Source organism: Watersipora subatra, chromosome 5, assembly GCF_963576615.1.
Source record: "Watersipora subatra chromosome 5, tzWatSuba1.1, whole genome shotgun sequence".
In the NCBI taxonomy this organism is placed as follows: Eukaryota; Metazoa; Bryozoa; class Gymnolaemata; order Cheilostomatida; family Watersiporidae; genus Watersipora; species Watersipora subatra.
Window position 1 is genome coordinate 64727524 of NC_088712.1, and position 14325 is coordinate 64741848.

The 14325-nt window shown below is 37.1% G+C and overlaps 1 protein-coding gene across 1 annotated transcript; it reads right to left on the minus strand.

The window, feature by feature from the left end:
- Window positions 1-759: 759 nt before the first annotated feature.
- LOC137396995 (acid phosphatase type 7-like) lies at window positions 760-14298 on the minus strand. Its single transcript, XM_068083279.1, has 11 exons — window positions 14164-14298; window positions 10799-10996; window positions 9934-10119; window positions 9794-9819; window positions 9302-9465; window positions 6968-7082; window positions 5406-5513; window positions 4391-4495; window positions 3376-3447; window positions 2419-2541; window positions 760-1342 (listed from the first exon to the last, which is right to left on the minus strand). The coding sequence occupies exons 1-11, from the start codon at window positions 14273-14275 to the stop codon at window positions 1235-1237; spliced, it is 1317 nt and encodes a 438-aa protein (XP_067939380.1). The 5' UTR covers window positions 14276-14298; the 3' UTR covers window positions 760-1234.
- Window positions 14299-14325: the final 27 nt, after the last annotated feature.

Genomic DNA, 14325 nt, shown 5'->3' on the forward strand with positions numbered 1-14325 from the left:
GGTTGAGAAAAAAAGTGCAGCTCCGTAGACTGAACACCTGCACACCTCAACTGCAACTTGGTAGACTGAACACCTGCACCCCTCAACTGCAACTCGGTAGACTGAACGCCTATGTCCCTCAACTGCAACTTGGTAGAATATACACCTACGCCTCTCCACTGTTTACTGGGACTTTCAAATAGTTGTATGTATAGTTATCATACCTGACGATGTCTCAAAGCCTACTAAACTGCAAGAATACTAGTGTTTAAAAGTAGAAAAAACATAAAGCCATCTGTGACTGGATTAGATGTTTGCAGTAGAACCTGAACTTTTAGTCTGGCCGTGTCCCATGAAAATGAGCTCTGCACATCCACTGGTCATATGCTGCCTCTCGAGGTGACTGAATACGATGACCTAATGGTCACAAGACAAGAACAAACTGCGTATAACATTAATGCTTGATAATCCATAAGCACAGAGAAGCCTTTGGTCATCGATATGGCATCACATGTAAAAGGTTAAGTGTGTGTTCCATTAAACCTTTCATGGTAAAAACACTGAAGCTCAAAACTCTTTGCATAATATAATGAAGGAGATATGTCTGACACTACCGTGAGAACTATGTCTGAGAACTAAATGATGTCAAGAGTGCATCAATTAGTTCTCGTGCAATATGCTGCTTGCAATATCTAACCTGCAAAATGCTGCCTTACTAAGTATACGTATTTGATTGGCAGCCTCCATGAAGTCTGTAGACATCTAACTTACTCAGCTATGGAGAACTTAAGTCTATACATTTCATTTATGCAAACTAGATCCAAACACATGAACTCTTCGTGCCTACATGCACCAAAAGAATATTTATGACATAATAAAAACTACATATTCAACTAGTTGAGATATAAACTATCACATTGGTTATATATGTCAAATGACTAGATAATCAAGAGAAGAAAACAACCAGAAGAATGAACTTCTGTCTGTTTCAATCAACTGTTGGGCAGTACTTATAGCAGGTGCAAGGGGTAACAAATCATAGAATAGTTAAAAAAGGTTAAATCAGTCGTAGTTACAAAGATCAACAACTAACGGGTGCTGCTTTTCCTCTGCAGATTGTTTGATCTGTAAACTGCCAGATTGCAGAGGGGATTAAGTGTGCCCAACACGTTTCCTTACTATAGAAAAAATTAGTAGCAAAAGTGAAAGCGGAGGAGCTTTGCTTGACTCGAGGTCAGATGTCGGAAGACAACTTCTAATGTCTCTTCAAGTCTTTAAGGTGACAAGTGTATGTCCCAGCACCATGCTGCTTCTTAGCAATCCAAACTGAGTCAGTTATCTCCCCATTCTTCTCATCATCGACCTACAGACAGCATTGTAATCAGCATTCAAACTCAATCCTGTCAATTATTGCGCCATTCCTAACATAGAAACATGTTAGGGACATGACAAATATTCACCAGTTGCTCACAATTTTTGGTTTCAACATGCTTGAAAAGAAGATAGAGTTGTCTGCTCATGACAAGGAACTACAAAGGAGCACAAACAATTTCTAATTATATCTTATGCATTTACCAACCAAATGACGTACCAATATCAATGTTTTAGCAATAAAATACAAAGTAGAATTAATGCTATGTTATGTAAAATTATAAATATGTAACTATTTATTTAACAAAAAATCCACGAAGTTTCAATGCAAGAGAGTAAAACAGTACAATGTGGCTCGGCCTCAATTACAGAAAAACTCACAAGACCGTAACAAACAATAGTTACTTAATAACATTATAGTAACTCTAATTAATTTTTTTACTAGGCAAATTAACGTCTGGAAAGTAATTGAAATGGGCAATGAGATACTTTCGTCCTAATGTACTGGAAAGCTAGATCGATGCTAGCTGGATATAATAATACAATAATGACATGGTATGATACAGTAGCCAATATCAGATGACATCTGAGCGCAGGTGTTAAGATACTTTATTGAATGCTATGAAGGGCATCTGTGTGACATGTTACAGGTATGAAGGGAAGTCTGTATTACATGTTACTGATATGAAGGGAAGTCTGTAATACATGTTAGTGGTATGAAAGGAAATCTGTATGACATGTTACTGATATGAAGGGAAGTCTGTATTACATGTTAGTGATATGACGAGAAGTCTGTATTACATGTTACTGATATAAAGAGAAGTCTGTAATACATGTTACTGATATAAAGGGAAGTCTGTAATACATGTTAATGATATGAAGGGAAGTCTGTAATACATGTTAATGATATGAAAGGAAGTTTGTATTACATGTTACTGATACAAAGGGAAGTCTGTATTACTTGTTACTGGTATGAAGGAAAGTCTGTATTACATGTTACTGATATGAAGGGAAGTCTGTATTTAAGAAGGAAAGTCTGTATTACATGACCTCTAGACAAGTACTCACCCATTCGAGAAGCACATGAGTAGAGTTGTCAATGTGCAGTTTACTGTAGCCATAATTAGTGGTACGATAGGCACTCCAAAATGGCTTTACAGGAACAAAGGGATCGTGGTCAGATGACATGCCCTGAAAATTTAGTTGACGCGAATATAATATGTTACATTCCAGAACAGGTATGTTGTATTCTAAGTGGCCAAACACACTGTACAGAATTGAAGTCACCAACAAAGAAATATAACACATCTAGTAGTTAGCTAGCATTGAGTTAACCCCAGGTATGTAAAGGGGAGGCCAGACACTACCAGATCTAATGATGTCTACATCGGTTTGGAACTAAGGCAAGGCGACCAAAGTTCTAAAGCTTGAAACCGAAAAGCTTGGGTCATATTCGACATTGTTTTTACGTTTGATTGGTTAGGAGCAGTAAATCTGAAGTTTGATTTGTCAGGAGCAGTAAATCTTAAGTTTGATTAGTTGCGAGCAGTAAATCTGAGGTTTGATTGGTCAGGAGCAGTAAATCTTAAGTTTGGTTGGTCAGGAGCAGTAAATCTGAAGTTTGATTGGTCAGGAGCAGTAAATCTTAAGTTTGATTGGTTGCGAGCAGTAAATCTGAAGCTTGATTGGTCAGGAGCAGTAAATTTTAAGTTTGGTTGGTCAGGAGCAGTAAAGTTATAATTTAAATTTTTTTATAAGCGAGTGCATCATTCACGTTATTTATTTACTAACAGTTGATTCAGAGCACAGCACAGAGTCATGTGACAATAGGACAAAAAATAGATACAATTATGTTAATTTTTTTAGTTCAGTTCGGAGTCGCATGTCCATAGGTTGTAAAATTTGGCTTTCTTGATCAAAATATACACCTTCAGAGATGCTGCTTCACCTGCCATGTGACGACCCTTACAACTAGGCACACTTGCAGCCGTCTATTCACGACAAGAGAACAATAAGAATACTAACCGCAGAGCCGGTAACAATATGAATAGGTCCAGTAGGGTCTATATAAGGATGATCATAACTCCCGTTGCATATTTACAAGCCAAACAAGATGACAACCTGCAGGAGCTCACATCAGAACAGGATACTACATACCAACAGTATAGAAGAATCTTATTTTCCGGCAAAAAAATAATGGTCTTATAAATTTGTGCCTTAGAATGACCTAAGACAGTGACACAAAATGATGACTTTGAAAACAAACAGAAAAAGCATGAAGTAATGAAGATTTTCTATAGTCTTCCTAAAAAAAGATCTAAAAGGTGGCACCATATGTGACACGGAAGAGTTTTACAGCAGCCACTCATGAATAAGAACATCATTATAACAAAGGGCTCAATCAGCACCGACTCCTCTTACTACTGTATTCCTCAAACCGCTAAAGACTAAGTCTCTGAGCTTGTCAGGTAGATGGACAAAAACAAGTCCTCATTCTTTCCAAGTTGGTTGATTAGCGTGTTAGCTTTAAATAGTGTTTAAAATTGACATCTACAGTATAACAAAGATCTCTACAGTAAGAGCTTTACGAATGTCTCTATTAATGACTTACCATAAATCTAAACTTACCAATAGCAATAACAGTATGGTATGACTTTCTATTAATAATAATAGTGGTAAGAGAAGAAAATTCTCGAACATATTTGTTCAAATTGTAATATTAAATAAAACATTACAGTGCACTTTAAACTATCTAGTTTTGAACAAAGTATGTTTTTTTAAAATTATCTGATCTTCATTTTGTAAATTATTGTAAATTATTATACACTATTTTGTAAATTTGTCGGTTACCTTCGCATGAATAAAAAGAAAGAAGCGAAGCGTTGATGTTGCATCCTTTTTGGCTAAGCTTTTATAGAATAAGCCTTGATTTGTTAGATTTGTTTAGCTATATTATTTTACAAATAAAACATAAAAGAAAGAAAGCGACAGAGTAAATGACTGGTGACCGTGATGACCTTATAATAGTCATAGAGCTAACCTTGCGATCATAGAGGGGCCAAGCTCTTTCATATGAGTGTTCATGAGCGCCGATGAATATATCAACACCAGCTTCATAGAACATGTCCTCAAATGCATACCTTATCTAAAACATAACCCCAAATGTGTGCTTTATTTAAAACATATCCCCAAATGTATACCCTATCTACAGCATGTTTTCAAATGTACACTTTATCGAAAACATGCCATTACGTATGTACCTTACTTAACATATCCTTACGTATGTACCTTATCTGAAACATATCCTTACGTATGTACCTTATCTGAAACATATCCTTACGTATGTACCTTATCTGAAACATATCCTTACGTATGTACCTTATCTGAAACATGTCCTTATGTATGTACCTTACCTGAAACATATCCTTACGTATGTACCTGACCTAACATATCACATCAAAAATAGCTGGTTATAATTACTCTAAACGAGTCAATTATAAACTCCTCAGATGTCACTTTGATTGGCAGGTGCTAGGCAGGTGCTCAGAAAAGTAACTGTGTCCATTATTTAAACATGTAGTTAGAGAGCTAGAGGGGGAACTGCCAGTACTAGTAGTTGACCAACAGATCCTCACACACATCTGCCTGAAGTCTGACAATGAATGAGATATTGGTATTCGAGTGACACTTTGAACCCCTGCCAAAGTTTATTTACAAATATTTCCTATAGTTGACAGACTTGAGAGCTTCTAAAATGCACCTGGAAACAAAAATGATGCTATGACGGATAAACACCGGAATAATAAGCCAGTACAGTGTGTTTGAGAACATAAAGGTATTTTCCCTAGACATACTTGTTAGGCTCTATTTTACTACAACCACATATTGGAATCTATAGGAGAGAAGCTGTCTAATGATTCATAGATATATCCAGATCCTTCGTGAAGTAGAGAGGCAATAAATAGACTTACAAAACACTAATAATACATTTACAGTTAAGTATACACGTAAGCTCACTACATTGGCCACGAACGGAGGGTAGTTTAGCCACTCACAAAACTCTCAAAGAAAGTGCAGTCATCGTGATCACTATTAGAGCAGTACATGGGTCTATGAGCAACCACTATGAGCCAGGGTCTCTCCTCTCTGTTCTTGTTTGCTTTCTATGAACACACAAGAATATTGAGCTTAAATAGCTGAATAGAACACGGCCAAAGTGCCAGTTGAATTCAGTAATGAGCATGTGAGGTGCCCTTCTCTCTCTATACTCTATAGTATAATAAACGAGCATCAGGTTTTACTCATGTTATTATGACTGATTCTAGCATACATTGTCCTGTTAAAAATATTAACAATGTATTCTTGAGCATGAGTAATCAAAACACCAGTTAATCTATTATAACCAAGCGTAAAAATAATGATGCAAACTCAACCAGATTAAGTATATAGCAGTTCTGGTTTCATTTAAACTTTAAATTTATGCTACTGCATACAGTCATACCTCTACATACGAGTGCACCAACATGCGAGAAACCCAAGATAAGAGCTAACTTTCGAGCAAGTTTCTTCCTTGAAATACGAGTAATCTTTGAGATATGAGCCAGTTGTCGATGGCCACTATATGGCCAAATATGCGACAGGCCTCTTTCGAGAACAGCATTGCTCGGTCCTTCTCCTCGAATCATTTAAAAAACTTTTTTTGACTAACAGTTGTAGTGAAAGTGAAACAAAACATGGCTAACTGGAAACAAAGGCTAAACAATGAAACGTAATAAATTAAGTATGTTGAGTGAAAGATTAAAACTTATCATCAAGTATGTATAATAATAACAATAGTAAGATAAACTTAATCAAAGGGTCACAAATGTTTAGTGCATCAAACGTGGAGCTATCAAGTCTCTGTCAGACGGCCGTTATCCACACCGTCTGTCTCGATGGTAAAAACTCCATGAAGTAGCGTATTTAAAGATGTAACATTTTATTGCAGATCATAACCACTTAATAGGCATTTGTTATTTGTTTAACGCATGTACTAAGATACAACAATTAAAAACAGATTTTCCTCCTTAATATCCAGTTTAAGTGTTTTTTTCATAGTATGTCTACAGATTAATTTGTACTTAGATATTTTATACAGTGCCTTGAAATGTGAGTAAACAGATATAAGAGCTCAGTCCCAGAATGCATTAAGCTTGTATGTCGAGGTATGACTGTGCAGAAGTTCTGGCTCCATTTGAACCTAGTTCATGTAGACCCTTTCACTTCCGATAAAAATGCATGAAAATATAAAAAAATCGAGAAGTGATGTACAACCACAAATGAAGCATATGCAATGCTTATTAAATGAATTTAATGTAGTCTATCAATAGAAAGTTGACAACCTATAGCTAATACTCTATAATCAATATTCTAGCTGCATGCAGTATAAGACATAATATAGTATAGTACAGTATATTACAGGTCACAACATCAGATAGAATATAACATGTCACAACATCAGATGGAATATAACTGGTAATAGCATCAGACAGTAAATAACAGGTGTGTAACAAGTGTGTAACAGGTTTCAATGTTGAACTATCAGCAGTACAAAAGCAAGACTAGTGTATACACTCACCTCAAAATCTTTCTGAAGCCAGAGCTTCTGTTTGGCAATCAAATCTAGTCCCTGGTTAATGTAGAAATATACTTCAGAGCTCACAGCAACTATGTGTGCGCGGCCATAGTCATAGCTGCAATATTTATGATGACCAAATATGTATGAGAGAATTTTGGTGGAGTTTGAGAACCATAATATTAATTTTGGATCATGCTAGTCAGGGTTTCAAATGATTTGAAACAATGAAAATAAAATGTCAATAACTCAAGATTGGCTAAAAAACAAGAGCATGGAAATCTGTATTGATGATGTATTGTTTATATCTTAGGACAGGACTGTTCAACCTTTTTAGAGTGAGGGCAGCACGAAAAACCAAGTTGATTCCAAAGGGCCAAGTATTGTGAATTAGCTGCAGAATATTTTCAGAGCAAGCAAATAAGAGAGATATATACAACTGGAGATAGTATGTTTGTTTGGTGCTTGTAGTTATATTATGTATGTATGAGATACTGTATCAAATAAACAAGTGTGTATACAATGTACACAGCACCATGTGTATACAAAAAATAGTGAACAGAAAAAATATTCAACAAGTAAACAGTCATGTTTTATTTGAAGAAATGCCATGTTCCTGCGATGCTTCATGAGAAACCTGATACTATTTTTCTCTCACAACTCGCGCGATGTCAGGTTTTGTTGCTGATAATGCAACTCTGAGTTGTTGCAGCAGGTGCTTATCTGTAAGACAAATGCGAGACTTGTTTCTGCGTGTTTCATTTTACTGAAAAAGTGCTCACAGAGATATGTTGAGCAAAATAGAATAACCACTCTCAAGGCATGTTTATATAGACTGGGATATGCGGTCTGAGACAAGAAATCACGATAAACCTCGATAAGTTTGTGATGCTCATGGTGACGCCTCCATTCACTCTTAACGGCTTGTATCCTCGAGTTGTCTCCTCCACAACTGAAGTTACTTTTGAATATGGTGACATGCTGCCAGAGTAAAGAAATGTGCTGCTGTTTTTTCTGAAGCTGACACCTGCTCTGATGTCTACTAGGAATGACAGGTCATTTATCCACCAGATCAGATAAATCTCTATGTTCCCTGCCCTTTACTTTTGGTGAATGAGTTGATCTCATTCAGAAGACTATCAAACCGATGTAGTGTTGGCACAGCTGAACCATTGCACTTTGCAGTAATATGTTACATAAGTGAACTCAAAATCAATCTCTTCAAGCATTTATTTGAATGAGTGATAGTTAAGTGCTCTCGACCTTGTGAAATTGACTGTTGACACAACTAGGTTCATCCCATGGTCCACCTTCAAAGTTTGAGCAGCCAGATTCTCTTGGTGTATTATGCAAGATAGATGAATGGTGGAATCTCCCGTAACCTTGATTTCAAGAGAAGACTGATCAGGCCAATCTGAGCTTTTGAGACATTGAATCATTTTTCCCTTTTCTTTTTCGTACTTGGTGCTGATCATAATCAGCATGATGAGTGGTATAGTGACGTTATCCTCCTTGATAACAGATGTTGTGTCGCTACAGATCACACAAATGGCTTTTTCTGCATGCTGCGTCACAAAATGTTTACAGTTCCATTCATTGTGAAAAATCCGTCCTTCCCAATCAACGTTACTACAGGCCGCAGCCATATCTAATGCTAATATAAAACAAAATTTACTCGTCATCATTTATGAGTTTTGTTGGGGACTTCCCCTTCTATCAACCTGAATGCTGATGACAGAGAAATCATAATATGGGAAAACTCCCAACTTCATGTACCGTACTTTTCGAACTATTAGCAGCTACTTTTTTTTGATGATTTTAGCCATGCGGCTTATATAAGGGTGCGGCTAATCTGTGGCTTTTTCCTTCACCGCTAGGGCGCATTAACGGGAATCTCCAATTAGTGCGCGTCCAGCGGTGAAAAAAAATGAATCAATGCCTCACGGTACAGTTACGTTAGGCACTAAGTAAAAAGCGTCAGATAATACGAAACTGTGCTGTTCGGCACTGTTCCGTTTTAAACAGCAAAGTTGCCGCTGCGTTAAAAGCACAGTCCAGAGTCCTGCGGCCTATACAAAGGTGCGGCTTATGTATTGTTTTATTATCGTTTTTTGGAAAATAAAGCAGGTGCGGCTTATATAGGGGTGCAGTTTATAGTCCGAAAAGTACGGTACCTCTATCCGTTAAAAACTGCTCATTGCTAATATTATTATAGCCTGTATCAAATATTGGTCTCAATATTGACATATACGGTACATGTACTCTGTTGAAATCGCCTAAAAAAGATGCTCACACAGCATTGTCCTAGGAGGTCATGAAAGGTCATCCATTCCTTACCTGTACCATAGCCCCTCTCCATCCCCACCAGGCATGGTAAACCGGTTTCGATAGTTACTGAAGTTGTATGCTGTCTCATGGTTGCCAACGGAGGTCATATATGGCACGTAGGCAGCTATAGGCTCAATCTGGTCCATAAATGAATCTCCCACAGCAGCGTCATCCTAACAAAGTGACGACACAATACCAGATACTACTTGACTTCTTTCAATGGCTAGAACTGTAGTAGAATGTTTAGCAGAGAAGACAATTACCATTCCACTGTGCCCGTACACCGTAAGACAAGTCTTAATGTTAGGTCAATACTTCTAAAAAGCAAGAAATCTTGAGCTAAAGTAAATGGAACGAGCGCCAACATCTACGAATCAATTAAAAATAATGACATTGCATGAACCTCTAATCCTATCTAGTAAACCTTTTTAAAGTGTGATCATATACATTGGCATGTCTATGCAGGTATACATTGGCAGGTCAGGCTCCAGGTATACTTACAGTTTCCATGTTATAAGCAAAATCACCTGCAATAAATAAAAAGTATTCAAGTAAATGTGCAGAAGACAGACCTATAGTTAGAATAGCATGAGAGTGTCCTAACTGCCCCGGAATATATGGATCATAATGTACATACTCACCAATATGTAGGACCGAGTCTATGGTACCAAACTCCGCTTCTGTCTGCAGTCTCCCAATAGACCTGCCATTCACGTTGCCGAGGTCCCCATAGACAGCGAGAACTGGAGACCATTCTGGACCGGCTGGAGTTGTCTTGAAGCTGAATAGAGCTGACCACCCAGCGTCTTCATCTCCAACTCTGTAGACTAAACATAACATCAGCATGTATTCACCTCTCATAGTTGCACCTTATACTAGCTTATACCTGCAGTCTCCTCTTATAGCTGCACCTTATAACTTATACCTGCAGTCTCCTCATATACGCTACTTCCCTGACAGAGAGTGCAGTAACTGAACAACCATATTCTTCACAATGAGAGTCGTGTTCATTTGTCTAAAGCCAGCTAAGAGCGTTTAGAAAAAGGAATACACCAGATGGAGGATTTCTATCTATCCATACTACTGTCTGTGCTATTCAACCATCTTGCAGGAATAATTATGCACATAGCTATTCCTCGTGATGATCTCTCACAATGCCTGCCAGGCGGTACAGCCAGAGTACAAGTTTTTAATATAATACGAGTTGTATATTAAATATAATATTATATAAAATATCATATTTGATGTAATATTATATGTAATATAACATTATAATTAATATAATATTATATTTAATATAATATTATAATTTAATATAACATTATATTTAATATAACATTATATTTAACATAATATTATATAAAATTATATTTTATATAATATTATATTTATTAACAGAAAAATAAACAAACAATATAACCAGAGCAGTTGAGTAATGGCACAGCTCACATGAGCGTAGATATTAATTTTCATTTAATCTACAATAGGTCACTGTATAAGACTAACTGTATTTGGCTGCAGACTTTAGTGAAGTCATGTGAGCCCTGTGTATAAACAGCTGTCGATGTTTTGGTCCTCCATCCACAAAGAGTCTCGTCTCAGCTACAGAGCTTAACCAGTTTTTGGAGCCAACGAGAGAGTATTCCACCTGGCCACTGGCATTTTGAAATGTTGTCCAGGTAACCACCATCTCATCATGAAGTTCTACACAAGATACCAATCAGAATAAGGAAGGACAGTCAAGAGTGAAAACGGCCAGTGAAATGTTCTGACTAAAACTATCCGTTGGCACATGACCAGACGCAGTACTTAATATAATGTATTACTTACTTCAAGTATTAGACCTCAACTAGACTGATAGTCAAAGTAAAATACTGGACACATTGATTTAAAACAGAGCACATATATTAAAAAAATTAGAAGCATTCCTTATTTTAGAACAGCATTCACAAACCCTTCTGAATATTAGTATTTTGTTTAAAGGTTGACTTGAAACAAAGTTCACATTACAGTTATTTGGTATCAAAAGATTCACCATGTCTTACTCTGCTATGTTGTAGCCACAAAGTATGTGGAAATGTGATTACAAGCTCTTAAAAGCTCAAAAACGAACAGTTAATCGCCGCCATGACGAAACTGCCGTACATCAAATCTGCAGTTTGTTGAACAAACTCAAACTCAACAACTGAACCACTCTGTCTTTCAACTTTGCCACAAACAGCTTGGGAAAGGCTAAAAGTGTACTTATGTGAGATGAATCAAAAGCACTACCTTCTACTAGTTGACTGGATAGAAGTGAGGAAACTATCTTCACTTAGCTCAAGAGACACCCTTGAAGCATTTAAATCCATCTTTGCTACATGCTATTTTTGGCATCTGTGACTCAGTGATCTCTTACAATGAACCACAGTTCGCTTTAGAGGAATTTTCTCAATTCACTAAACTACGGGTTTACTAATGCAATCAGATCCCCCTGTTATTTAAGGTCTAATAGAGAGGTAGGATGAGCAGTAAGGACAATCAAGAAAATGTGGAAAACATCTGACCCTCATTTAAATCTTTTAGCCTATAAAGCAACACCTTTAGATAATGGCTACAGTCCCTTGGAGCTGTTGATGGGCTAGCAAAAAACCCACTATACCTACTAAACTAAACTACTACACTCACTAAACTAAACTCACTTTAAAAACCAATTGTACAACTTCTACAAGCATTGTCGACAAAACCTAGAATAGCTGACATAAAGGAGATTTTCCTAAAAAAAGCCAGCAGTTCAAGGTCAGCAGATCAAAGATCAGCAGTTCAAGGCCAATAAGTTACCTGAATTAACACCCAGTAACGAAATATTTATTAGAGACCAACGGAAAGAAGCTCAAGGTTGTTCAAAAGGTAGCACCAAAGTCCTACACAGTGCAAACTAATACTGATGCCATTAAATGTAACAGGAGTTCATTAATCAATATGGATAGCTTTCAGCGTAGGGAACTTGGCGTAGAGGACTCTTGTCATCGTCAGACCACTCCAAAAGCCAGAGGAAAGAGCAAAACACCACAGCTCACGCTTCAGCCTAGGTGGTTGTGAGGAGTTTGAATCAAATGTCGCAGAGGGCAGGGCACTCAGTTACAGCCCAGGCACTCCGATTTGAACCATGGGTATGTAGATCGCAGAGACTGAGGAAATTACCTGAAAAGCTAGAGACAATCTAGTCACCTTAGATATTCATGGACACTAACGTTCTTGTTTAATTATCTTGTTTTTCATTTATTTGAGAGAGCTTTATTGTTGTATTCTATTTTAAAAAGGGGATGTCATATAATGTGCTTATGCATTTCAAATACTAAACAGCGTTATTATATCATTTCATGTAATGTGAAACTATTGTACTGAAGCCCGTCTGTCCGACCTCTGGAGTATGCCATGTGTTGGTAAAATATAATCGTTCTCAATAATAACATCGTTACCTCTTCTTCGTTAGTACGCACTAGAGTAAAAACGAGTGGTGCGCCTCAGATAATTTTAGTCCTTAACCAGCATTTGTATATCAAAATTGTTGCCTTATTATGCAACTAGAAGAAAAAACAATAGCAGGTCATAATTTACAATGTATTATACTGTTCTAGGTTATTGTTGGTTAATTGTAAGTTAGCTGTGTTATGTACATGTGCTAGCTGTGATTTGTTAGCTTGGTTTTTAGTTCACGAACTGCTCTTGGTAGGAAACTGTTGTGATATACCGATGTTTTTGCATACATTGTTGGTGGATCTCCTCTTGTAGCTGCTCTAGTGTTTGACATGCTGTCCAGTTTGACATTCATCAACTCGTCGTATGCACTAGACAGAGATGTATGATTTTCTTCCCTTGATAGAATTTTCATTAATAGTGCACGTCTGATTTTGGTACATCTTTCAGCAAGTGTATCTAGTTGCACGTTATTGCGAGCTTCAGTGATGCTTTCCCTACCTTTCAGCTGACCTATGAATTTTATTGCGTTGTTCTGCACCATTTCAATGTCATTTTTTTAAATATTCAAGTGAAGTATCCCAAACTGCTGCAGCATATTCTAGATGCGGTCTGCAGAAACTAGTGTAAGTCAGAAGACGCGTTTTATCAAGAGCAGCATGAAGAGCACACTTGACGCGCTTAGCTTTCAAGACCTTGGACTGTATATGGTTGTTGAATTTCAGATTGGATTGTAATACCACTCCTAGATATTTTGTCTCCTGAACTACTTCAAGAGTGGCATCATTAAGTAAGTAATCAGCTTGTGGAGAGGAATGAGTGAAGATAAAAGCTAACACAGAACACTTATTAATGTTCAATGACATACACCATGTCTTAGCCCAATTTTGTAAAGAGTTTATATTAGTTTGAAACAATTGTTTTTCTAGATCATTGTTGACCGGCTGGTAAAGTAGTGTATCATCAATGATATACAGCCCCCCATGGGGGCTGTATATCATTGGTATCATCAGCAACCAGACTGGTGCTACAGTTGACTGCCTTTGGAAGGTCATTGATGTATATTAAAAACAAGATTGGTCCGAGAAAAGACCCTTGTGGTACACCTGAGGTTACTGGTAGTTCGTTGGATAGTATACTCTTGGTCATCACTTTTTGTTTGCGGTTCAAGAGGAAATCGTGAATCCACATCAATATTTGGTTGCTATGTCTGGAACCCTTGATATTTTCTGCATCAGAAGTTCGTGGAAAACTTTATCAAAGGCCTTTGCAAAGTCTAAAACTACGGCATGAACCGTATTGCCTTTGTCTATATGCTTGGCTATTTCGTAATAAGTTCCGCATAGTTGGGCTTCGCAAGATCTATTTTATTTAACGTTATCTATTCGATTCAGCCACAACACAACATTTACCTCCCAAAGACAAGTGAACGTGTCTTGGATATCTAACGTCTGGAGTTTGCTGGCATAAAGCCAGACAAATGGAAATCGATGCAAATACTAGTAACTGCAATTTATTCACCATTTCGTTGTCTTGCCCGAGTCAAATATTGTTTACGAAGTCACGCGTATATA

What these genes read in the sequence shown, in the direction of transcription:
- LOC137396995 (XM_068083279.1), bottom strand. Translation starts at nt 14,275, where the DNA reads ATGGTGAATAAATTGCAGTTACTAGTATTTGCATCGATTTCCATTTGT. An exon ending in AAAGTCTGCAGCCAAATACA is followed by an intron (nt 10,120 to 10,798) that starts GTTAGTCTTATA and finishes TGTTATGTTTAG; the next exon opens with TCTACAGAGTTGGAGATGAA. An exon ending in ATATTGTTACCGGCTCTGCG is followed by an intron (nt 2,542 to 3,375) that starts GTTAGTATTCTT and finishes CTAAATTTTCAG; the next exon opens with GGCATGTCATCTGACCACGA.